The 25,070-nt window shown below is 52.7% G+C and overlaps 9 protein-coding genes across 9 annotated transcripts; 2 read left to right on the forward strand and 7 right to left on the reverse strand.

The window, feature by feature from the left end:
• Positions 1 to 705: 705 nt before the first annotated feature.
• PG997_000973 (amino acid transporter) lies at positions 706 to 2,408 on the forward strand (the record flags this gene model as incomplete). Its single annotated transcript, XM_066805288.1, has 4 exons — positions 706 to 828; positions 893 to 963; positions 1,015 to 1,707; positions 1,769 to 2,408. 4 exons carry the CDS (start codon positions 706 to 708, stop codon positions 2,406 to 2,408), a joined length of 1,527 nt encoding a protein of 508 aa, XP_066675061.1.
• Positions 2,409 to 2,933: 525 nt separating this feature from the next.
• On the reverse strand, positions 2,934 to 4,529 carry PG997_000974 (uncharacterized protein; the record flags this gene model as incomplete). Its single annotated transcript, XM_066805289.1, has 3 exons — positions 2,934 to 3,167; positions 3,233 to 3,516; positions 4,484 to 4,529. 3 exons carry the CDS (start codon positions 4,527 to 4,529, stop codon positions 2,934 to 2,936), a joined length of 564 nt encoding a protein of 187 aa, XP_066675062.1.
• Positions 4,530 to 5,020: 491 nt separating this feature from the next.
• Positions 5,021 to 6,324, reverse strand: PG997_000975 (aldose 1-epimerase; the record flags this gene model as incomplete). The annotated part of the gene is made up of 2 exons (XM_066805290.1): positions 5,021 to 5,400; positions 5,469 to 6,324. 2 exons carry the CDS (start codon positions 6,322 to 6,324, stop codon positions 5,021 to 5,023), a joined length of 1,236 nt encoding a protein of 411 aa, XP_066675063.1.
• A 2,584-nt stretch (positions 6,325 to 8,908) lies between these two features.
• Positions 8,909 to 10,690, reverse strand: PG997_000976 (Vacuolar ATP synthase subunit B; the record flags this gene model as incomplete). The annotated part of the gene is made up of 4 exons (XM_066805291.1): positions 8,909 to 9,722; positions 9,787 to 10,121; positions 10,194 to 10,411; positions 10,504 to 10,690. The coding sequence occupies 4 exons, from the start codon at positions 10,688 to 10,690 to the stop codon at positions 8,909 to 8,911; spliced, it is 1,554 nt and encodes a 517-aa protein (XP_066675064.1).
• An 866-nt stretch (positions 10,691 to 11,556) lies between these two features.
• On the reverse strand, positions 11,557 to 12,748 carry PG997_000977 (hydroxymethylglutaryl-CoA lyase; the record flags this gene model as incomplete). Its single annotated transcript, XM_066805292.1, has 2 exons — positions 11,557 to 12,399; positions 12,467 to 12,748. 2 exons carry the CDS (start codon positions 12,746 to 12,748, stop codon positions 11,557 to 11,559), a joined length of 1,125 nt encoding a protein of 374 aa, XP_066675065.1.
• A 764-nt stretch (positions 12,749 to 13,512) lies between these two features.
• Positions 13,513 to 15,114, forward strand: PG997_000978 (uncharacterized protein; the record flags this gene model as incomplete). The annotated part of the gene is made up of 1 exon (XM_066805293.1): positions 13,513 to 15,114. The coding sequence occupies one exon, from the start codon at positions 13,513 to 13,515 to the stop codon at positions 15,112 to 15,114; it is 1,602 nt and encodes a 533-aa protein (XP_066675066.1).
• A 105-nt stretch (positions 15,115 to 15,219) lies between these two features.
• On the reverse strand, positions 15,220 to 16,791 carry PG997_000979 (pectin lyase-like protein; the record flags this gene model as incomplete). Its single annotated transcript, XM_066805294.1, has 5 exons — positions 15,220 to 15,312; positions 15,390 to 16,012; positions 16,067 to 16,197; positions 16,258 to 16,339; positions 16,389 to 16,791. The coding sequence occupies 5 exons, from the start codon at positions 16,789 to 16,791 to the stop codon at positions 15,220 to 15,222; spliced, it is 1,332 nt and encodes a 443-aa protein (XP_066675067.1).
• A 664-nt stretch (positions 16,792 to 17,455) lies between these two features.
• Positions 17,456 to 20,840, reverse strand: PG997_000980 (uncharacterized protein; the record flags this gene model as incomplete). The annotated part of the gene is made up of 6 exons (XM_066805295.1): positions 17,456 to 17,968; positions 18,034 to 19,424; positions 19,487 to 19,632; positions 19,680 to 19,805; positions 19,850 to 20,028; positions 20,115 to 20,840. 6 exons carry the CDS (start codon positions 20,838 to 20,840, stop codon positions 17,456 to 17,458), a joined length of 3,081 nt encoding a protein of 1,026 aa, XP_066675068.1.
• A 1,325-nt stretch (positions 20,841 to 22,165) lies between these two features.
• Positions 22,166 to 23,664, reverse strand: PG997_000981 (uncharacterized protein; the record flags this gene model as incomplete). Its single annotated transcript, XM_066805296.1, has 4 exons — positions 22,166 to 22,450; positions 22,499 to 22,630; positions 22,691 to 23,005; positions 23,101 to 23,664. The coding sequence occupies 4 exons, from the start codon at positions 23,662 to 23,664 to the stop codon at positions 22,166 to 22,168; spliced, it is 1,296 nt and encodes a 431-aa protein (XP_066675069.1).
• Between the last annotated feature and the right edge of the window lie 1,406 nt (positions 23,665 to 25,070).

Below are 25,070 nucleotides of genomic sequence, written 5' to 3' on the forward strand. Positions count from 1 at the left end.
ACTGCCATGGCACAGTAGGTCTGCCATGAGCGAATTCTACTTCATTTCAAGAAAAGTCCATGCTTTCGGAAAGAAGTGCTGCCAGCAACCATGAGATCTTGGGCCTTGCGAGGTTCTGTGTGCAGCAGGCCCTTCGAGACTCCTGTCTCGACGTCAGATGAAACGGCCGAGATGCTCTACCACTAATCAAGCAATAGGTTAAAGGTTGTGATGCAATACTCAATGATGGCCTATACGAATAGTGCATACCTAGATCAGATTGGGGTTGCACTGGTGTGCGACTCTGCGTCTACCTAGGGTGCTTTTCCGATATCACCCTGTCCCAACCAGGCAGCATCATGATCGCACCGATTAGAGGACGGCCACGTAGCACGGGTAACTTTCCACTCTGCATCCAGTGGCAGAAAAAGTCTGCGCGTCCGATCTTTCTATACGCGAATAGGATCTGCAGATTTCGTACTTCAACCCGTGGCACACTCATCAATGTTAGCTGCATTCACATCCCCCGCTCTGAGGTGCTTAATGCAACTCAAAAGCAACATGCGCCGGTTATATAGGAGTGCAAAGGCCGTCATGCCCAACGGTCTTGATAACCACGACTTACTTCCCCCGAAGTCTGGTGAGGATAAGGCATCGATCCCTCTCCTGAACCACCGACGTACCACTTGACCTTGGAACGGCTGCGACCTCAATCCGTTGGCCATGATGGACAAAAAGGGGACTGTTATTTTGGCAGATGCGATCCACGATTCATTGGTTAGCGAGAAAGATGGCACCTCGAGAGATGTTCACGATATGCACCGCATGGGCAAGAAGCAGCTGCTCAGGGTAAGTTTGACGCCGATAAAACACTTGGGGCCGTATCCAATTCAACTAATTATATGTCCTATAGCGTAATTTCAGGTTCTTCTCCATCTTCTCCTTTACCGTGGTTCTCTTGAGCACATGGGAGGTTGTTCTTGGGTGAGTAGCTATAGACCACTATCAATAAGGTGTAAACTTATACTTCATCAGGACTGCAGCATTCGGCCTGGGCAACGGAGGCACCGCCGGCCTCATTTACATGTACATTCTATCATTTAGTGGCTACATCTTCGTCATTGCCAGCATGGCCGAAATGGCATCCATGGCACCAACCGCAGGCGGCCAATACCACTGGATCTCGGAATTCGCACCGTCTTCGGCACAGAAGTTTCTATCCTACACTATGGGATGGCTGTCTGTTCTAGCCTGGCAGTGCGGCACGGCTGCGGGCTGCTTCCTTGCCGCCACCGAGCTCCAGGGCATCGTCGTTCTCAACTATCCCGACTACACTTTCCAAAACTGGCATGGTACCCTGATCTCTATACTGATCGCCATATTGCTCGTTGTCTTGAACACTGTTGGTGTTAGACTATTGCCATGGCTGCAGACGTGCGCTTTCGTCCTACACATGGCCGGCTTCTTTGCCTTTATCATTCCTGTGTGGTTCATGGGGCCTAAACCCAGTCCCTCAATGGACGTGTTCACTCAATTCACAAACGAAGGAGGTTGGCACAGTTCGGGTCTTTCTGTCTTGATTGGGATAATCACGCCAATTACTGCTTTGATTGGATCCGACTCTGCTGTACATCTTTCGGAGGAGCTTCGGAATGCGTCCAAATCCTTGCCTCGGGCCATGATGGCCACCATCGTCCTCAACGGTGGTCTTGGTTTTGTCACTGTGCTGTAAGCGATGCCACCCACCACACTGGTCAATGTTGGCTAAAGAAGCTTATGTTCTGCATAGTACTTTCTGCTACAACATTAGCGATGTGTCCAATCTCCTCGACACTCCTACCGGCTTTCCTTTCATCCAACTGTACTACAACATGACAGGCTCCGTCAAAGGGACCAGCGCCATGGTTTCAATCATGATCATCTTGTCCATCGCCAATGCCACGGCCAACATGGCGACCGCGTCCCGACAGCTCTTCGCTTTCGCACGGGATAATGGGTTTCCCTTCCGCCGGGTTTTCGCCCACGTGCCGGCTCGGGGCCCGATCCGCGAGATCCCCTTCAACGCCATCCTCTTCACGGGCGTCGTATCGAGCCTGCTGTCCGTCATTAATGTCGGCTCCACCATCGCATACAATCAGCTCGCCTCCATGGGCATCGCCGCCCTATTATCGTCCTACCTCGTCAGTACGGCGTGCATGGCGCTACGTCGAATACGGCGGCAGCCGCTGCTGCCCGCGCACTTCACCCTCGGGCGGGCCGGGCTGCCGGTCAACCTTGTGGCTATCGGGTTTCTGCTCCTGGCCTTTACCATGAGCTTTTTCCCGCCCGTGGCTGATCCCGCACCCGATACCATGAATTGGGCTATCCTGGTCTACGGTATCGTGATCGTAGCCTCGCTGGCTTACTATATACCCGTGGGGGAGGCATAACTACAAGGGGCCTGTGATATATGTGCGGCAGGATTATTAATGAGAAACATCAGCTTGGGCGAGCATCGACAGATTGGATCAACTTGGAGAAAGCACTTCGAGCTAGCTAGAAACGGATCAGCTATGAAAGCAATTTGGCTTATTGTTTTGTCCAATGCCGGGACAGCCTTGTGGTTATGTTGTTTGCGATACCCCTGAAAGGAGTAGCCTGTCCGAAAGAGAAGCTGAGATGGGTATTGAGGACAGATGCTCTGCATCGGTACCCTGACGTGTTGCTTATAAAGATTATATAATGTCAAACCATGAATGTTAGCGATTCAGTACGTTTTTGGTGATCTTGTGTATACCAAGGCGACGCTTTTCGTGGCTGTGTTCTTATCAACTATTTCTTCGACTCTACTCTATAAGTACACGCAGTCACTCGACCACGTACAATACTTACCCCAACATTCATTTCCTGACTATAGATGCGCCCGTTTGCACTCACCTAACTAGGTACTTTCCTTCTCTCTTCTGGTGCCTAGACTAGAGCCCAGTCTCGTCCTCAAAGTCGTACATATACTCCAGCAGCACCCCAACCACATGCACCGCCGTGCCCCAGTCGAGCGGCCCGCGCTCCTCGACGTACAGCCCGCCGAGCCCGAGCGCCCGGGCCTCGTCGCTGTCCCGCAGCCACAGCAGGATCCGCCACGCCGCGAGCGACGCGTGCACGTGCTGCAAACGGCCCAGGTACCGGGGTGGTTGCGCAGCCGCGCCGCGCTCTCGGCGAAGTGCGTCGTCCACAGCGCGTGGACTTCGGGGTGGTCGTGGGCGCTTGCGCCGACGGGGACGACGTGCTTTACTAGGTCTTGCCAGCTGCTGGGCTGGCGTTTGGCGGTGGTGGCGTCAGTGGTGGTGGTGGCACGGAGATGGGGCTGCAGGAAGCGCTCGTCGTAGGCCCAGAGGGCGGACTCGACGGGCTTGGCGGCTAGGAGCGCGGCGGTCTGCTCGGGGGTTAGGGAGAGGGCGTCGACGAGCTTGGTCCAGGCGCGGGTGGTGCGGGCGGCTTCCTCCCACCAGCCGTTGGCTTTGGGGGATTGGTCGTGGGGACATTGGACGTCGCTTCTGTCTTGTGAGTAGGGATAGTAGCATTAGTGATAGTAGTGGTAGTGTCAGGGGTAGAAGGAGTAGGGATAGGAGCAGGAATGGGAAGACCGGTTTTGACTTCCCTGGTTCTTTGGTCGAGATCAGAGTGAGAGCCGGAGGAGTTGTCCGATTTCTCATTCGATTGTCCATCACAAGGGACCGGCTCGAACGTCTCTCTTCGTGGGGGTCGGTAAGCCATTGCGACTATTTGTTTCTTGTGTGTCTGATTGCAACGATCAGGTGGTCAAGTGCAACTGTGTCTCAGTACTGGACTATACACTTATACGTAAGTAGGTGGCCAGGTTTCAGTTCTATACAATAGCCCTTTGATCCGCAGATAGTAATGTGCCGAGATCCAACTACTAGGTAATTATACGAGTACACGAACAAAGCCATTGTTCCTCGCCTCCTTCAAGGCGAATAGGCTTTGTCCGTCTTCATTACGTTTCTGAATCCAATCCATGGGATCAAAAGGTGAACAAAGAAAATGCTTCCTTGTTCATTGGGTTGTTACGGCATTTTGTCTTTGAATAATACGTTCTGGAATCGAGTGATCAAGGCTACGCGGAACAGCTTAAGAACCGATTGCCACATCCAGTAGACCAATCCGCAACAGCATAGCCAACCTCCACCCCTACTAGAATTTGTAATGAAATGGAGAGATTAGTCGTGAGAACTGCAGTGATATCAGTCCCGCGGCAGATTGATCGCTGTGTATAGTTGGGGCAGTGATCCTTCACCATACTACCTGTAGCTCCTGGCCCCTTTTCAAAGCCTGAACTATAGAGTTACTACCTCACATATAATGCGTTTTTAAGTCTCAATACTGACCAAAAATGAGAAATACCGGGATATATCTAATCTCAACGGTTCCTATTTTATAGTATTCTCAGTTGATGGTTAATTCGTTTACGTCTCCTACCTTAAAGTAACCCAAGCTGAAGATGGACGGACTGAGTTATGGTTGGTCTCCTTGCAGTAGGCGATCAGCCCCATTTATTCGTCCAAGTCCCAAACACTATCAATGATCGTCGCCTATGCTATACTTATTCTGCCATAAGCAACTTGGTCTTCAACAAACAACGATCTGCCTGGTTAGCTCAATCGGTAGAGCGTGAGACTCTTAATCTCAAGGCTGCGGGTTCGACCCCCGCATCGGGCTCAATTCCTGATGCATCTCATAAACTGAGATATGATCGACCTTTCTTTTTTTGTCTTTTCTGCCTTTTTCATAACCGTCTTTTTGCCTTTCCGGTACCTTTCTATCTACTCGACGCTGGCCACACAAGTATGAGATTGAAGTAATGGACCAAGTGAAGGAGCTGGTCACATTTTTGGTAGGAAGGATGAACATTGTGCAATGCATATGTATTAAGTTTTAGATACTAAGAGCTGGCTATCTATCTATTGCCAGCTCCGCGAAAGAAGGGGACAACTATATTATTCTTTCGGGACTGATTTTCCTTAGTTCTTCCGACCTTTCCATCTTACTTCGACGAAGTGCCGTTGATGCTGAAGCGGTAGCTGGCCTGGAGCACGTACGGGTCGCCGCCGGGTGTGAAGATCTGCTTGTCCTGGCGGCCCCATGCGGGCTGGTTGATGGCGTCGATCCAGTCCTCGACCTCCATGACGACGCAGCCGTACTGGGGGATGGTGCGCGGGAAGTCGGCGTTGTCGTGCAAGCCCTGCGTCGTCTTGAGCGTCACCGACCCGTTCTGCCCGTTGCACGAGTACAGCTGGAAGGCCTCCTGGTCCGAGTAGACGTCCAGCTGAATTCCCGACCACGCCGAGTGCAGGCGGGCCACGTAGCCGTCGCTGCGCCAGTCGTAAGGGCCGTTCTGGGCGCGGTTCACGAGCCAGCAGTTGTCTGTAGTAGAAAGGAGGGTCAGTAATCAGGGCGTCACGAAAGTGATTGATTCTTTGGGGGCGTCATACCGTAACCAGTGCAGTTGAAACCGCAGTTGCCCTTAAGCTCGGGGTCGTCGAAGCTGGCGCCGATCTGCTTGGGCGCGGACCAGAAGTCGTTGACGGAGCCCTCCTTGTTGGCGAGGATGTCGCCGGTGGGGATGAGGATGTTGTCGACGCCGACGCGCTGGCCGCTGTAGGGCAGGTGGAAGGTGTGGTTGAGGACGGTGCTGGTCTCGTTGTTGGCGAAGCCGTCGAGGTTCCAGTAGACGTGGCTGCTCAGCATGATGGGCGTCTTCTTGGTCGTGGCCAGGGCGACCATCTTGAAGTCCCAGGTCGAGTCCGTCACGGTGTAGGTGATGTACGAGACGACCTCGCCGGGGAAGCCCTCCTTGCCGTCCGGGTCCACGATGGTGAAGGTGATGCTGTCGTCGGTGTGCGCCACGACGGTGAAGTTGCGCCAGTCCCAGCCGTCCTTGCCGCCGTGCAGGGTGTCGGCGCCCAGGGGCGCGTCGGCGGTGGGGTTCTCGTTGGGGCTGATGTGGTACGACTCCCCGTCGAGCTCGAAGGTGCTGTTCTTGATGCGGTTGGCGTACCGGCCGGGCACGCCGCCAAAGTGGTTGTGCTGCTTGTCCACCTCGTAGTAGGTGGCGTTGTCGAAGCCGGCGACGACGTCGCGCGGGATGCCGTACTGGTCGTTGACCAGCAGGTGCGTCAGCGACGCGCCGTACGTGATGAAGGCGGCCTGCAGGCCCTCGCTCTTGATCCAGTAGAGCCCGTCCTTGTCCGGGCCGGGGCCCTTGGACCCTCTGCCGTAGGTCTGCGCAGAGGCCGCGGGGAGCAGCAGAGCAGCCCCCAAGGTGGCGAGGTGGGCGTTCAGATGCATCGCGACGACTTTACTTTGATGTATACCCCGTTACCGGGGAGATGAACCGTGCGGAAGGAAGAAAGGTACCAAAAATGCAAAAAGGACAGCACGGGTGGATATGGAGTTGGCGCTGGCTCTGGCGTTGGCTAGTAGTGGCTGATGAGTAACACTACCTAGGAATCGCGTGTTTTTACTCACTCAGTTGGCAGGTGCGCGGCCTTTTTGTTCTCTTTGCAATTGAATGGAAAGATAGAGCTAAGTTGGGGAAGAAGATCCAGCACAGACAATGGACTATGTTGACGTGACAGAAACCCGCTTCGCAGAGTCTGGAGTCTGGGGAAGAAGAGGCAGGACAAGCATAAGACAACGGGAAACACGGGGGAGACATGTCACTTTTAATATTAAGCTTCCAAGCACGCCGGCCACTGTCAATCCACCAAGACCAGCCGGCTGCCATTGGCCTGTTGTTCCTTTACTCTCTCGCATATCCCTCTCGCTCTAGTCGACCCGGCTGCGGGTGCAGAGGTAGTAGTAGTCTGTATGTATCGTATTGTTACGTACCAGGATCGAGCGCAAATGCAACCTGGGCTCGAGCTAACAAGCGTACTGGGTCTCTCCGGCCGGAATCTACTCGACTTACTCCGCTTTCTCCCTCCTCCTCTCCCGCCGAAAAGTTGGGGTAAAGGCTAACGACGTAACCGATGGTCAGCATGCTGATAGTAGGCAAGGGGGGGGGGGGGCCACGAGATGTGACTGGAGCGTTTAGATTGGGGAAATATTGCAGTGTTACCGTTCACACGTTATGTCCTTGACCTTGTTTTTTTTTTTGCTTGGGTCATCGTGGTTGGGAAGACGGGCGATTGGGCCCTGCACTATGGATTTATTATTACCTGCCTATTTCGAGTGGACGACTGAGTACAAGCTTCGTCTGAAAAACGACATTGACGAATCAGGCATCTTCTGGAAGAAAACCGTTGGTCAGTTTTTCAACCTTCATAGTCTATTCGCACGTCTACATTTGCATAACGCGAGTATGCCAGACATCGGTATTAGTCGGTGTCAATTTTCAAGGCGTAGAGACAATGGGGGGAGATTGCGGGTCATTTCCCGAGCAATGGCAGGATCTAGGGCCGACGATCGTCATCGACTCGCCCGCCGCGGCGTGGTTCGTCTTCTTGTTTGGATCCCTCGGAATGGCAACGGTCAGGCTCCAGGCTACAGCTCGTCGTAGTTCATGTGCCTTACATACAGCAAAGTGTGTCAAGGTTGCACGACTCTCATCATGCAATCCTACCACACTAACTTACCGAATATAACAACTACATACTACTACACCTGCGACTTGCTGCGACTCATTGCTTCTTCCTCATATTTCACCAAGCAAAGGTACACATACCATACCACCGAGTAAGCAAACCTCAAACGTGCGTAAAAAGGACTCGTGTAGCTCCCGCCTGGAGCCTTAATGAAGGGGAGACCCCATATGTCTCTACCCGAGCAGCAGGCAGAGTGTCTCAATAAGAATGACGAGAGATGCATAGTGCCTCAATCCTTCCTCGGCCGCCTTTAACCCGCCCAGTCCAACAGGGCACAGGAGACCAGGGAGTCTAATTCTCTAACTCACCGTCCCAGAGAGACATTTTACATCTGACCTACCGGGGGACCATGTCGGGGTCAAGCTGGTCGGATGCGGGGTAAGGCCCCAAACCCCAGAAAATCCAAGCAATCTTGGCAACACGATGTGTGAACGGCACGACGGGAATGGCTGGCGTTCCCCGCTTTCTTTACCTTCGCTTCCATCTTCCAATGGTCTGTCACACGGGAAACGGGTGGCTGGGTTTGTGACTTTCGTGTATGTAGCCCGTCTCCCTAGCATCCAACTCAGCTTGGTCATGAGGCCGACTTTGTGCGACCTATCAATGTTCATCGGAGATGGAGGAAGGTAGCAGCCTAGCGTAGTCACCAATAGAGTAACATCCTCGCTGCAAGATATGTACAGTACATGCACCCAGCAGCAAGGGAAGTTTGATGTTGCGTATTGCGCCCGTCAGATGACATCTGCACGCTTAACACCGGCCACCACAGATCTCGCCCTTGTCACGTTCACCTTGGTTTCTATTTCTGTTGCTGCCTTGCAGAAGGTCCAAGAGTATATATATCGGACCGAAGAGAACGAGGAAACTTCCGTAGAGACCCGGAGTCCACTTGCAGAACGAAATGTATAGAGGTGAAAGCCATGTGGATACGACCCAACAACCTATAAGTGACGAGATATGAGTGTGGGCTTTGAAACAGAATCTAAGGTTACCCTTAGTAGATGCTATTCCAGGGATCGCAAAGTACTGGACAAAGCAAAAGAAAGATATCAATACCAAACAGGCAAAATCGATAAACTAACCATGCTATAACATGCTACACCATTGAAGGGTCAGTCGTAAAAGACCAACTATTTGCTTCCCTCCCTGGACCCATTCACGAGGATTTCGGAGGTGTGAGACCCATCAACACGGGAACAACTACCATATCAACCATTGTGCGTCAATTATCCATTCTACAGAGACCTATACCATACACACGCGCGCAACACTTCCTATTTCGTCCCCTATGCGTCAATCAAGTTCTCCTCCTGTTGCTGTTCCTGCTGCTGCTGTGCCTCGTCCTCCGGGTGGGCCTTGTTCTTGCCTTTGCGCTCGGCCGCCGAGCGCTGGTAGAACTCCTGGATAACCTTGGCCGGGATACGGTTCAGAAGCTCCTTGGGGTAGATGCGCAGCAGGCTCCACGCAATGTCCAGGGACTCGTAGATGCTTCGGGACTCGTAAGCACCCTGTGCGACAAAGTTGCGCTCAAACTTGTCCAAGAACTCCAGAGAGAGCTTGTCCTCCGACGACAGAGCCTCCTCACCGACGACTGCCTTCATGGCCGCAGCATCACGACCAATGGCGTACTTGGCGTACAGCTGGTTGGACACATCACCGTGGTCCTTGCGCGTCATACCCTCACCAATGGCAGACTTCATCAGACGGGACAAAGACGGCAACACGTTGATGGGCGGGTAGATGCCACGGTTGTCGAGTTGACGATCGACGTAAATCTGGCCCTCGGTAATGTATCCCGTCAAATCGGGAATGGGATGTGTGATATCGTCGTTAGGCATGGTCAGAATGGGGATCTGAGTGATGGATCCATTGCGTCCCTCGACACGACCAGCGCGTTCGTAGATGGTGGACAAATCCGTGTACATGTAACCGGGGTAACCACGTCGACCGGGCACTTCTTCTCGGGCGGCCGAGACCTCACGCAGGGCGTCACAGTAGGCGGTCAAATCGGTAAGAATGACCAGGACGTGCTTCTCCAGCTGGTAAGCGTAGTATTCGGCGGTCGTCAGCGCCAGACGAGGTGTAATAATACGTTCGATTCTGTGGTGGCATCATTAGCGATCAAGTTACAGCAAGGGCATCAGCAGCAAGGCAATCAACTTACGTAGGATCGTTGGCAAGGTTAAGGAACAGAGTGACACGCTCCAGACTGCCGTTCTCTTCGAAATCCCGAGTGAAGAATCGGGCCGTCTCCAAGTTAACACCCATGGCGGCGAAGACAATGGCGAAGTTGTCTTCGTGGTCGTCGTGGACGCCCTTGTTGGTGGCGCCCTTCTGCTGAGCTTGCTTGACCAGACCGGCCTGTCGGCAAATCTGGGCGGCAATCTCGTTGTGAGGCAGACCGGCAGCCGAGAAAATGGGAATCTTTTGGCCACGGGCAATCGAGTTCATGGTGTCGATGGTCGAGATACCGGTGGAGATCATCTCCTCGGGGTAGACCTAGTATCGTGTAAGCAGCCGAAACTTGTGAGGCGGAGAGGCCGCCGGTGGCGGTTGTTTGTGTATACTTACTCGAGAGTAAGGGTTGATGGGACTTCCGTTGATGTCCAGGTACTCCTCGGCGAGCACCTTGGGTCCCTTGTCGATGGCGCGTCCCGAACCATCGAAGATACGACCCAGCATATCCTCAGAGACGCCGAGCTTCAAGCTCTCGCCAGTGAACTCGACCTTGGTCTTCTTGACATCGATACCGGTGGTGCCCTCGAATACCTGCACGACAGCTCGGTTTCCTAGATGCACGCAGGTTCGTCAGTACGGCTGCTGTCTATATATCGCGCGCACGGGTGTTTTAAGCCGCATCCTGCCCACTATAATTACTGACCTCGAGCTTCCAGGACCTGTCCGGATCTGACAGTTCCATCGGGAAGCGTCAGACTGACGATTTCGTTGTATCTGGGGAACTTGACATTGTCGAGAATGACCAGCGGGCCGTTGACACCGCCGACGGTGTTGTACCGAAGGCGCGGCACGACCGAGTAGGAGGACGACTCGCGGGGGTCGAGCGACATGGCTGCGAAAGGTGGGAGGGAGATGCTATCAATAGGAAGAGGGATTCGGATTAAAGTCCGGGAGGTCGAAGCTCTGCAGGTCGTCTGGGAGCGACGATGAGGGGCGGGATGTCGAGGGGGAGCAGATAAAGTGCTCTTGTCGAGGGTTGGAAGATCAAAGCACGGCAAGCTTCAGACAGGCATGCACTGTAGTCAGTCAGTTGGAGCTTCCACCGACCAGTCGCACTAGAGCGTTGACGTCGGGTTTCCTGCAATGGGCATGGCCTGGGCAGAAGGCCTGGCAAGCTGGGAGGCTTAGCCGCCAGACTGCGCTAACGCTGATACAGGCAAGGAGCTCAGATCCAAAACCAAAACCAGCCCCGCCAAGCCAACCATCTCCAGCCTCCCACTCACTCGCCTTCGTATCATATGACTCTTACACCTATTTCTCTATCACTGTGTATTCGCAGGTAGAAAATTTATTTCATGAATTGCAATCGTACTATGATGTTTTATATATGTTAACTTACAGGGTTGTGTGTTACCGTGTTGGTAGCTAGGTGCATGTAGCTGTAGCTCTACCAGTAGCGTCATATAAACCACCAGAAGACAACAGCCAAAACGGTAGTCACGGAATATATGGAGCTTTACAGCTACGTATGCATAAGTTGTCGCAGCAGTTCCCTCATGTCCCTACCTAATCATTGGGAAATGGCAGGTATATTTACAAGCCAAACTCGTGTTTTGATCCGACTGCTCGCGGACATGTGGTTTAGGTGACGGTACCTCATCAGCTAGGCCACGATCACAAGAATTGTGGAGATGACGACTATGATGTTTAATGTGCATTTCTTTGTAAATCGGGTGGCTTAGCTATGCATATATACTTAGACAGTCTTCGAGGTGGCATTTCTACGCGCGCCCAAAACAGCCTTGCCAACAGCGGAATCGTTGGGCTTGCCAATCTCCCTGGTGATCCAGTCGCCAATGTCCGCGACCGCATCCAGGCTGACGCCGGTGTCCATGCCGAGGCTTTCCAGGAAGTAGACCATGTTCTCCGTCGCCACGTTTCCCGTGGCCCCGGGGCTGTAGGGGCAGCCGCCGAGCCCGCCCACCGAGCTGTCAAAGGTCCGGATGCCGTGCTCGAGCGAGATGGCCGTGTTCACCAGCGCCTGGCCGTACGTGTCGTGGAAGTGCATCGCGATGTCCTCGTTGCGGATGCCCGCCGCCGCCATGCAGCGCAGGAGCTCCTGCGTGCGGGGCGCCGTGCCCATGCCCGTCGTGTCGCCGAGCGAGATCTCGTCGGCGCCCATCTCCAGTAGAGACGTAGCAATCTCCGCGACCTTGTGAGGGTCGACGTCGTAGCCCTCGAAGGGACAGCCCAGGACGACCGAGATATAGGCGCGAGCGCGCAGACCCATGTTCTTGGCCCCTTGGATCACCGGTGCAAACCGCTCAAGGGAAGTCGCGATGTCGCAGTTGAGGTTCTTCTGGGAAAAGGTCTCGGTCGCGGCGGCAAAGACGGCCAGCTCCACTGCTGGCTTGCCAGTCTTGTCTGTCCCAGCGAGGGTTTCGGCTTGCGTCAAGTACGACCCGGCGTGCTCTTCGAGGATTGCCTTGGCATTCTCGAGGCCTTTCACATTCGGTGCGAGAAAGGAATAGGTGACGGGTGTAGGGGCCGAGATTCGCTGCCCAAGGAGATGCTTCATAATCTCACTCGAGCCATCCATCTGCGTAGTACGGTTAGTAAGATGCGGGCTCCACGCAGGCGGAGAGTGTGGTTGGTGCTGGCCATACCTGAGGTACCCATTTCGGGGAGACGAAAGAGCCCGCCTCGACCGTGGTCAGGCCGGCTTTCGCCAGCCTGTTGATCAATTCGATCTTGGTCTCTCTCGAGATGGACTTCTTCTCATTCTGGAGGCCATCCCGCGGCCCGACTTCGATAAGTCGTATGTGGTTGTTGGAGGCCGGTCGCGGATTCTTGACGTCGGAGGCTGTCGCATAGCATCGTAGGGAGGGGGCGCGCAAAGCCACCCGTTGGCGGGCGGCGAGTTGGATCATGGGTCGTACGGAAGCCATCGTGAGTTCATCGCGGCCGAGGAGTGGTTCTTCGGCCGGTATAGGTTCGTCGCTAGTCTCTTGTTAAGCTGCTGGTCGTTGGCAATTGAAGGTTGGCCGAGGTCACGACGGAGGGGGAAGCTCTTGGAAGCTTGGGAGCTTCAAAGCCGGAGATAGCCGGTCATAGCTAGTGGGTGCGGTGCGATGCGGCTTAGCTGCATCACGCCGGGAATCTGGGGAAGCATTGATTAAAGAACAGCACCCTCCAATTTTTAGATTTCCTCGTCGGCAGAGCCTGTCTGCACCACTATTCAGTGAACTTTCATACGGTTTTCTTGACATCAGAGCTACCATCCTGAATCTGCTACCAGCGCTCCAATGCCAGAAGCATATCATAGGCGACAGGACTCTGGTGAGCAATCACCAGTTGCCACGCCACGCTGACAATGTGACACCCACCAGGAGAGCGTCCCAGCAAACGCAGCGTTGGCTTTACTGCGTAGCGCTGACCGGAGTCCGAGCCAGCCCATAATACCACGGGCTGCCTAATTTCAAGACGATGGCTTCTGTTAGCTCTTACCTGAAATACCTGAACGCCCCCTGCAGGGATGCGTTCGGGCCACTCTAGGTCGCTAGCGTTACGTAACCTGCCTTGCTTTGAAATCACCGAAGAAGCCGTAAGTTCGCTGCCTCAGAATGAATCACTTTTCAACCATATTATATATACCCGTCCTGTCTGTTTCTTCCTTCTGAAAGGCTGTCGTGAGTATTGCATATCTGCCGGTATGGCGACAAACGACGATACGTTAGGCCGCGTAGAAGCGCGTCGGGACCGGGCCCTCCAGGAGACCAACTTCGAGTCCTCGGCAGCTGTGGAAAACGCACTGTCTGTCAACCATGACAGCGAAAATCCCAATGGAGCTGCTAATAATGGTACTGCACCATCGAGCAATGGCAACGCGTTGAAGACCTCCGCGCCCCCGGCAAGCATAACTCGAGTGCTTGCCCCCGATTTGCTACGGGGTACGCTCATGGTCCTGATGGCTATGGATCATGCCGTCGTGGCCATACGGTCTTGGGACCATGGACAAGCGCATGAATCGGAGGGCGACAGCACGCCGGTCTCTGAATGGAATCGTCCTATCGGCTACATCATCAGAACCTTTACTCACCTCTGCGCCCCCGGTTTCACCTTCCTTTTGGGCATGGGGGTCGTGTACTTCGGACGGTCACGCACGCGACTGGGCTGGTCGACATACCAGATGCTCCGTCACTTCGTCATCCGCGCGGCCGTTTTGACCCTCATCACGGTGTTGATGGGGGTCGTATTCACCGGAGGAAAGATCTGGTTCCTCAACGCCGTACTGTTCGCTCTGGCCATTGACTACGTTTTCGCAGGTGTCTTGTGGCTCCTCCTCGACAAGATCGAGACAGCCACGACCCAATGCCTCAAAGACTACTTCAAGAGAAACCATGAGAGCGGCGAGACAACGCCGTTGCTCGTTAGCAGCTTGGAGGGCATCCGAAATAGCGATAAGGCATCGACTCGCGCCATCGCCATCTCCTGGCATTTCAGCAACGGCATCCTCGTGGCCCTTGCGGTCGTCACTGCATGGTGGAACATCTGGCTGTCTCCCACCCATGGGCATTGCCAAACAGAGAAATTCAGCACCACCCAGGATATGACAGCCCCCGGAAACCCGATAGTGGACATCTGGTTCTGGCCCATCATGTCGGGCCGTATCATGTCGGTGTTTCCCCCCATGGCCTGGCTCTCCTTCGCCATCATGGGGCTGCTGTACGGCCGCCTCGTCCAGGTCCGCCCCTTATCTCCCGCCCGGCTCAACTCGTCGACCCTTTTGGTCGCTCTGGCTTTCTTCCTTCTCTTTGCCTTCACGAGAATCTTCCGTTTTGGCAACTTGTCCGAAGGCTGCCTCCACATGCCCGAGCACATCGCCCACCCTGATAGAAATCCCTACTTGGCTTCCGTCCCTTCGTTCTTCTACGTCATCAAGTACCCGCCCGATGTCGCATTCGTTGCCTACACCATGTCGGTCAATCTTTCCCTGCTCGCGCTATTTGGCGCCCTGCCGTCTGGCGTCACCAAACGCTTCACCATCCTCCTTACCTACGGCACTTCGGCCCTGTTCTTCTACATCGTCCACCAACTCATCTTATTCTCTGCTGGTGCCGTCCTCGCGCGGTTTTTCGGCCGCGAGACGGGCGAGACGGACCCATTTACGGGCCAGCCCGCTTTAGTGGTAGAAAACATCTGGATATACTGGGGCCTGTGGGCAACTGCCTTGGCGATACTGTACCCCCTGTGTAAATGGTACAGTGGGTTCAAGAAGACGAAGGGCCCGGATTCGATTTGGAGGTTCTTTTGATAGACTGTAAGATTATACATTTAGATAAATAGACTAGTCGGCACGCTGCTGTAATTAGACCGCCATGTCCTGGAAGGACGAGAGCACAATTGGATTCTTTCACATTCAAGACATGACAATGGTGCTGTTGGTACATGCAATACCCATACCCGATATTCCATTCAGGCCAGTGCATTCCATCTCGGCCGGTTTTCCATCCTGTGTTGATTATATGGTTAGCGACGCGGCACTCCCTCCATGATCTTTTGGGATAGACAGGCAACCCTTATACTTACATAAGCCTTGAGATCTATGTTACTGAAGTGGAAGTCCTTGCAGTGTTCTCCATCGGCACAGAGCAGATAGATGCCTTTATCGGTACTCTCCCCTGCAATGGTTATTAGCCTAATGACACACACCACGAGTTGGGGGTAGAAGAGAGACTCACCTAGCGTTGCGCTCCAACAAGGATCGCTGATACAGCTACCATCCTTCAGAATCTGCCCCGTCTGCCCCACGAAGTTCTCCCACCTGAAGTTCGTCGCGTACGCGGCCAGACTCAGATTACGGCCGGGCGGCAACCCCTTTTCCTGGTCGACGTAGTTCTCGATGAAGTGGATCGGGTACGACGTGTTGCGGACGGTGAAGTTGCGCCAGGTCACGTTGCGCAGGTCGCACGTCGTGCCGAGCGAGCCCTTGAAGCGCGCGCCGATCAGGGAGTCCTCGACTACGGCGTTCTCGAAGAGGTAGTCGCCCCCGGCCCCGCTGGCGCAGGAGACGGCGATGCCGTGGCCGCCGGACGAGTACATGTTGCGGACGGTGACGTTCGTCGTGGGCGGGGCGACGTTGATTAGGTCGTCGCCGTTGTAGATGGTGAAGCCGTCGATGAGGGAGTGGCTTGCTGACATGTCGATGCCGTCTTGAATAAAGTCATTAGTATGCAGCAGGTAGCAGGGAACCAGTGATCGCCTACCGGTGTTGAATGGGAACCCATCGTCTGAACGTGCATCGATCAGAGTGTCTGTCATCCACACATGACTGCCTCCCATCGAGAAGACCCATGCGACTGGCTTCCAGACCTTCAGGTGTCTTGCTCTGAGATAGCTGCATGACTCTCAGTTTTTCGTGGACATATAATCCCGTTTAGTATGTAATTTCTCTTACTCGACTTTCAAGGAGAAGAAGTGCGGTCGCCCCTTGTTCACGCTGTTCGCAGCACCGCCCGGCCACCACAACTCTCCGTGTCCTAGCTATTTGGTAAGCCGTGCCCAAGATAGACTTGTTGAACCACATACCAATGAACCATCCCTCTTGCGGATCCTCGCTTCCAGTCAACGTGACATTGGTGCCTTGGAAGTTGATCCAGCGACCCGGATAGATACTGGTGTCAGCGACCACTGATTCGACGTAGCTGACGTTATCGGGCAACGACACATTGCCATTGAAAACGAACTCGACATTGGTCAAAGACTTGAGCTGTAGCGGGGTCCATAGACTGTATGTAGTACCCTTCGCGAACACCACACGAGAATTATCGCCACATTCGGCCGTGGTCTTCACGACGTTGGGTGTATCGTCGGTTCCTGTTGCGTTTTTAGGCACCACACAGGTCTTGACGCCCTCCAGTGCCTCGGGCAGCCAATAGGCCGAGGCAGTGCTCGCGAAGATGGAAGCGATCAAAGAAACTGCGAGCTTCATGGTTCAGGCCACTTTGGTATGAAGTATACTCGTGAGAAGGTGCTCGGAAAAGTTCGATATCATGTCTGTCAATCCCACGTTTTCGGGTGCAGGCATGTCCCGCCATCAAACCGGGGGTTCGACGTACTGAGAGTCGATCATTCGATAGATAGATGTTTCTCCGCGAAATTCCACCAATTAGCACAACGGCAGCGCCCGGCAATGCATCTATGGTGTAGCTTCAAAGAATACTTTGAGAAACGGTCCAACAACTGGTATTTTCATCAGGTGACCATCTGACCTCTTCACATTTGGCAAATCCATCATGAACTAAATGTCTCATACCCGTCACTTTGGTGTACTCCGAGTTCTGGCATGGTCAAGCCTTTTGAAGTTCGTTCTCAATTCCTCCCTTTCATTCTGCTCAGCAGACTGACTTTTGAGGTCGAATTCTGTCTCGACAAACGCTCAGGTATGGATGGTTCAGTAGAACTATGCAGACTCCCTGGAGAGAGACTTGCAGTGTCGCTCATGGGTAATGTATCGCTTGGCTTGGCGTCGTAATAATTGTTAAGACTCCCCAATATCATCTTGTACACATTTCCGGACACTCGTTCGTGGTCGATGACGTCCCTGGTTATATAGATTCAGCACAACATAAAGGGATAGCAGGAGCCTATGGTTTTTACTGTATCCCATATTTACTCTCAAGGTCGTTGTCTAAGCCTTCAAGTTTCTCTACCCCTGCTTCACCGAAGGAGACAAACTCAATGCTGAACCAACGAAGGCCGGAAAACTTTTTCCTTATATCGTCGTTGCGAAGAAATTCGACAATGGATGTTTCCACATCCTTATCGGAATAGGTGCCCTCCCATACGCCGTCGGTAAAAACAATGAGCGTCATGGGTTTCGAGGTATCCTTAAGATACTCTATAAAGATTTGACCGAGAATCATAGCCATATCTGTACGAGTCATCAGAGGATCCTGAGGTCTCAGTGCTTCGTCTTGTGCTTTGTCAAACTTCTCTAGCAATTTTCTCGTGGGAGCATTGCTGATGTTATGCTCTTTTCCAGGGGTAAACTCGATATCAAGTCCATCTTTATCAAGTCTTCCGATCATACTTGCGAGGGTTTCGAGAGTGATCCTCATGGCTGGCCAATACGGCCTCATTGACCCTCCGTTATCAATGACAAATTTCTAGAATGTTACGAGTCATCATTAGCAAAAGAAAGCAGAGTACCTGGCAAGGGACTAGCTCTTACAATATCCCTGTTCACAAGAAAAGAACTCAAGTGTTTGTCGTTTCCACCCAGGAAATGTTTGAAAATGCTCTTTTTCCGGATGGATTCAAGTTGGCGGCAAATGGGCCAGTTCGGATCAATCTGAAACTGTTTTGACGGACTCTTGAATCCGATTCCAGTAGTAACGCGGGGAGTCATTTCATTTCGACTTGGTGATCGTGGAGAGGTAGTAGTTATGTACAGGGCGTCTGGCTCCTCTGTTGAAGGGAGCCGGGTTTTGTTCTTGGGTGGTGTATCGGGCATGTAAGAGTTGTTACCAAGCATCGATTGATCCCGGGAAAATTGTAAATTAGGATCATCATGAGTTTTAATGGAATCCAGCGTTGTCAAGGAACCTGCTTGCACTCCCTGAGTAGTGGCTTCTAGCTCAGGGGCCGTTACGTCTTCCAAGGGTCGGGCAACTCTTGGTTGGCTCTCGAGACGATTGACGGGCAATAATTCAGGCGACTCAACTTGAGGTTCGCCAATAACAATTCTTGGTGGAAGGGAGGCGTCGGAAGTGTTATCTCTCCGTTCTCTTGGGTGATGTGCAAGAGGCATTTCCGGGACAGGGCTTGGTCGTAACTCGCTCGTAAGAACGCCGCCAGGTGTTGGCCCCGCCATGACGAAACTTTGCCTGCCCATCCGTGATGAAAAGTGTGAAGATGTATCAATATGGTCTCTTCGAGGCAATCTCATGCTTTTCTTCGCTTGTCGCAGGAGCTCCGACTTGTTACGCCTGGTAGATTGTTGGCTATTGTGCGCCAATAGTGCGCCTGATGGTCGGTCGCTGACGCCTTGGTCCAGAGGTAATAGAGCTTTCATCGTGTCACCTTCACCATCTAAGTTAGCCAGTCGCTCTGCATCTTCCTCGACTTGGCGTATGGCGTTCTTGATGTCATCACTGAGCAGCGTCAGCTTCCCTTGATCTGCTTGGAAGGAATGAGTGCCCCTGGCAGCAGCAATATCCTCGGCAAACTTGAGGATTAACTCGCTTGACGGTAGTCGTTGCCGAGGTTCCCTTCGAAGCATTTCATCATCAATGAGATCCAAAATCTTGGGGGTTATCGTATCTGACTTCCGTATAGAGCTTCGAAGGTGGTTGTGCCAGTCCGTCACAGCCTCGAGAACATCGTAACCATCGTGGAAAGCGTCATCGGCCTTTGGTTGCCTCTCGGCTTGAGAGGCGCGCAATTGTCCGATGGCAGTTTGACGGAGCTTTTCGTAACCTGACACCCCTTGGCGTCCGAGTACGACCCATGTGGCAGCGACGGAGAACACACACCCCAGTGACCAAATATCGATCTTTTGATTGTAATCTGTCATGGTCCCACCAAAACGGCCACGGCGTCTTCTGTCTGTCTCTGGAGCTCCTAGATTTGGAATGCATTTTTAGATTAACTTTAAACTCGTATCACAATGGAATGCCACTTACCATAAGTCTCTGTGAGGCCCGACAATATGGTTTTAGGCTCTAAACCAGTCTCATCTTTCATTCTGAATTTGGCAAAACCAAGATCAGCGAGCTTGAATTCTCCATGGAAACGTAGTATATTGTCCGGTTTGATATCGGCATGCCATCTATACTTGTCAGCTATGTCAAACGTTTATCACATGATGATGCTTACCCATGGTATCTCACCGAGTCACCATGGCCTCGGTGTGCCTCTAGGTTGTGGATTCTATCCACTGCTTCCGCCACTTTGGACAAGGCCTCCCAAAATTCAACGATGGTTTCGAAGGCGCTAGGGGGTCTTTTGGGGAAAAGAACAGTTCTTCCAGATCAAGATCACCAAACTCTAGCAGCAGATTCCACGTGCGATCAACCCGTTGGCCGTCAATCTCTTCATCAACTTCGTACTCGCCCAAGTATTGGACCATGCCTGCTAGACCCTTGACTGCTGAGTAGTTTAGCTTCTCTCGGTTGAAGACATGTTTGTTTTCGCTCGTGAAAGTCTTCAAGGCCATTGAGTAGCACTATCCAAATATTAGCTTAGGATTGATATCTTCGCAACCGATGCTTTCGTGGAAGCTTTACCTTTCCATACACAGGGTCACTGTACTCTGAGCGCTTCAACCTCTCCTTGAGTCCCAGCGATAGAAACCGTTCTTGTACCGAGACCTGCCATACTTTGGCTGTCCCTCCTTTGTTGTTGATCAATTGCCGTCTGCAAAAAGGGGCTGATCCACCTGCCTCGTTGCCTATCCGAGTAGACTGTGGGCGTATGTAGGTCCATTACAACATGCTGGAACATGAACCTCATATCGTCGAAGTTGCTGAGTAGCTTGTTGACGTCTGGGATAGAGCCTTGGAGCTCCTCCTTAAGCGTATCAAGATTAGATAGTCGCTCATTCGAGAGGTTCCAGTCCGTGATGCCACATCTTTGGAAAGCATGGATCAAGGAACCGCAATCGAGATTGAGTAGAATGGCAAACAAAATGTAACAACGCCGGTCGCCCCTCCCCAAATCGTCGGCTCCCAAGCGACCAGGCTGATTGCGCAAATGATGAACGCTCTCTTGCGCGGCACTTAGTAACGCAGCGAGGTTGGTCTGCCTTGTCTGAACATCTTCCAGGCGCATCCACTTGATTATTTCGGCTGTGTGGTAGAATTCCTTGGTGCAGCAGTGTGTAACCCACTCCCCATTTTCGCTATCTGCTCGAAGACAGCCCCCTTGGGATTTTGCATTATGCCAGTGGCAAGCGCGGTATTTCCATTCGCTAGTTAGTTTTGCCTTGAAGTTGTCGAGGATTGAGACGTTGTCTTGTTTTGAGAAGGGGCCCGTCATTGCGGTCGTTGCTTGGGACAAGGAATGCAGCGGATGCCAAGCGGCTCAAGGTATCGAGCCAGGCAAGGTGGTAGATTAGGACTCAGTCGAAAAGGGTGAGACGAGCTTGACAACAAAACCTCGATCAGATTCGCAGTGAACAGCTATCGCAGAAGAAAGACTGGATGTTGAATCCAAACTTGGCTGAGCTCCACGAGAGACAGAAGCAGAAGTATGTGGTAATCAGCAGCAACGATGAACAGTTGCAGAAATCGGGTACTGGAAGCCTTCTATTGCGCGCCCGGCACCTATTACTCACATGTCCTCCCTATTCCGTACATGCAACTTGACCGCTTTGGGGGATGGGTAGTGCAGCCACTTTAACTCAGCAGTTGTGTTGTCTTCGAAGTCTTGCAGCCTCCCGCCCGTGGCATGGCCTGTGGCATCAACCATACATCGCTTAGTTACCTCCAACTTCCGTTCTCAAGCCTTTGGCATATAAGTACTGGGACGCGACCGTGGCCAACTTCATCGTCTCGGCCTCGCTGAACTTCATGAACGCGAACCTGCTCGAGATGGAGGCGGAAGACACATAACATGCGCGCCGTACCACAGGTCTAGAGGACCCGAGTCTAAGGCCAACATAAGTACATGATGGTCTACCACTATACCGAGTCTTTCACCGAGCCTCATTTCTGGTCGATAACCCTGCATGCTTTGTCCACTTCAACCCACGACTTTACAGATGTGTCCAGCCCCTTCACCATCGCCAACTTCAAGGTATCTCGACGACCAACGAACTTCCACATCCGGTGCCAAATGCTCCTGTGATGGCAGTGCAGGCAGTATTTACGGACAACTACTTACCTACCCGCCCTCACTGCTTTCGCTTCGTGGCTTCCCTAGATGCAGGTATTGTACCTAATCATTGAAGTATCTCACAGCCTGCTTCTACTGACATGACGTGTGGTGGGTCAACGCGGCAGGGCAGCCACCACCACTGCTGTTCATCGGGTGCAATTGGCTCCTGCCGCTTCAGCCTTTAAATTACTGTCTTACTCTACATAGGTCGCTCGCCAGCATTGCACAGTGTTACACTGTACGCAATCGTTATTCCCCTCTCCCCTCTCGATGAGGCTCAAGTCAGCTTTTCGGGGTCAAATCCGGGCCCCGTGGACATGACACAACACAGACTCGGCAGTTACCATCAGGCTTTACTATCAAGAACTTTTAGAATCATCTTCATACTACCACATACCATGTACAGTAAAGTACCCAGGGGCACACATGTTGAGAGCACCGAGCCCGACACTTCAACGACTTCGCCATACCGATGCGGTGGTCCCCTAACTCTTGTTGCAAGGCAGCAAAGGTCGAGGCGGCACGAAGGACTGCTGAATCCTATCAAGCCATCCTTGACTCTTGTGTGGCAGGTAAGAGCTCATATACGGAGTTTCATTCTCCTGCTCCCACCCTCTCCGCAACGCTTTCCTTCCAAACCAGGCACCAAGCCCGGTGAGGAAGGTCAATGGGATGGTGACCTGGAGCCATCGCATCATTGCCGTCTCGGAATACGAACCACCCGGATTTTCGGCGCCTTGGTATTTGATGATGTCCGTACTGGAAAATGTCTGCTACGGTTAGCGGGTATTTCAAGCTGTGCTGCCATCTCAACTTACCGAGACGAAAGTTGCAGGCAGATACACGAGCGTAACGATTGTAATGATGAGCATCATGGTCTGCTCTCGTTCCATCCTGTGGCTGACCTTCTCCATGCGGATTGCTGACTGGCTTTGGAGGTGCTGAATGACCTAGATAATTTGGTTGGTCAGTTGGCAGCCCAGCTTTGGCATATTTCAGACAGGGCTTACCAATTCCCTTCGATCCGATACGCTCTTCACTAGGGCTTGAGTTCGCTTCACTTCCATGACGAACTGGACGTTTATGGCCTTGATCTGAGCTGCAAACGATGCCACTTCACCGACGCAATCTCCTTCGACAGTGAAGTTCTTGTCTGTGACAACACCCTCATAGAACTCCAGCAAGGCCGAGATCACATTGATATTGCCCTCAATTGCCGTTATTGCTTGGCTCGCTGCCTCCTCCCATATTTGGAGTTCTTGGATGTCTTGGGGCGTGTACTCTTTGAGGACAGTGACGTACACAGCTCGACCCCATACGGCCGACTAGCTCTAAACAAAATGGAAATAAAACATCAGCTGTATGTGGATTCGAAAGGATGATGGATGGACCACTCTATCCACGGATCTTTCGAGCCAACCAATATACCCCTCCAATCCTCTCTGGCCCAGAGACAGTACATGAGGTGAGCATGGAGAGACGAGCGAAAAGACTCTTCTCGTGTCCCGAATGAGCGGCACTCAGATGGAGCTTTACTGCCCATCATATCCTTAAATCGCCTTTGCAGCTCAAGATCCTTCCCTCCCTTCACGACCAGCCAGAGAGTGTCTCCACCAGTCACGTCAAACTGGTGGTGAACAACAGCTTGGCGGACAGACCATTCGTCGAAAGTGAAGTCGGTCGCATGGGAAGTTTTAAGGTTCACGCATTTGAGATTATAGCAGAGTTGGTACTGCTTGCCGCTCCGGCCGAGCCCTCCGACTGCTTTGCCGTCCAGCGGCTTGGTCGCAATTGGCTGTGCGTTGAACCCGCTGAAGTTCAGGTTGCTGGGCTGGCTCTGGGGTCCAAACAACGAGATGAAGTCCACTATGCTCGGCATTACTTGATGATAACTGAGGAGTTCGCCGAAAATTTCTGGTGAAAGGAGAAGAGGAGCCCGCGAGCTGACGGCAAAGAGGTTCCTACTCAGGGGTTTCAGTGTCATGATCGATGCCAGTAATTGGTAAGCCTTACACAAAGCGACATTTTGGATCTTTCTTTGTTGCCTGTATCCTGTTCGGCCTGATACTTGAGTCCGTATTTACCCCGAGAAATTCTGTCAATTCAGACAGATGACGCGCATTGCACTTGGCAACAGCTGAGATGGTGAGAATTGGCCAATATAACACTTCGGGGCCTTTTTCTTACCTCGGCCATCAGCCGGAAAGAAATCCCTAACCACCACTTCCCATTGTGACTTATCCGATTCGAAAAGGGTCGGTTTTATCGAATCGAACTTATCCCCTAGTGCACTAAGAGCGTATGGGAGGCTATCGATGGTGGATGAAATGATATTCCGTGGGAACGTATGCCCATCACGCAGCGAGGCTTGAAAGCGTTCTGGCAGCTCAATATTGGTCATGGTTTTAAGATAGTGCCGACCCGGTCACTTGGGAACTCGTGGGAAACTTCAGTAGAGTACTGAGGACGAGAGAGGGGGAAGATGCAGCATAAATCAAGCTGGTCTGCATAGCCACAGTGGTCCCAAACGGCTCAATGATGCCTTGTGGTAAGCCCATATTCATGCGCCCCCGTCATTTGCTACATTTAAGTCTCGTGTTCGAAAACAATTGAGCCACTTGTTTATTTATCTAGGAAGTGTTTCGTAATGGAAGATTCCGTTACATCTTGACGATTCAGCACCGACTCGATAAACGCCACGACACTGAGTGTACAATCAATACCAATAATACCCAAGGAGATCTGCCTCGCGACCTTGAACAACCCGTTTTGAGGGAGCCTACATGCCCAATGATATGCAGTGCACACAGTGCGCGTATCGCTGGCCAGTCGCTGCCCTTTTCAGCCCGATACGCCACCCACCCATTCTTCCCGCATCACAGCAACATCTGACCAGAAAAGCCGGCCTAATCTGATTCTGGCGAAGGCGACCGCGGGATGTTTTTCGTCTTGGTAAGCCCTTTGATGGTTTGCCAGTCCTCCTGTTGCCCTTCGTCAGCAAAATCTGCACCACCCCCCTCTCCACAAAGAGATGGCTGATTACTCACGTCGGTGAAATCTTCAGGGGTTTCGAATTGCCAATGATCTTTCTTCCGACTGGGCTCCTGAGAGAAGTCCTCGTCCGGCCATCTCTTCAATAGGAAGTCGTCACGGAGCTTTTACCAGGTGAGGCCGTTGTAGACCGACACGATCTGGGGATATCGCTTCGGCCCCTGGGCATTGGCGCTGCTTGCGCCGCTTGTGCTTGAAAAGAGGGTGTGCGCCTGCCTCTCCCGGGGATCCTGAATGAATCCCTCCCCGTCAGCCTCCTGCCTATGCTTCTGAATGAGTTGGTACGATCGCTAGGCTGTGTGGGCGGAGGTGTCTGCATCTGCGTCTGAGTTTGTGACG

Source organism: Apiospora hydei, assembly GCF_038363865.1.
Source record: "Apiospora hydei strain CBS 114990 chromosome Unknown utg000002l_segment0_segment0, whole genome shotgun sequence".
In the NCBI taxonomy this organism is placed as follows: domain Eukaryota; kingdom Fungi; phylum Ascomycota; class Sordariomycetes; order Amphisphaeriales; family Apiosporaceae; genus Apiospora; species Apiospora hydei.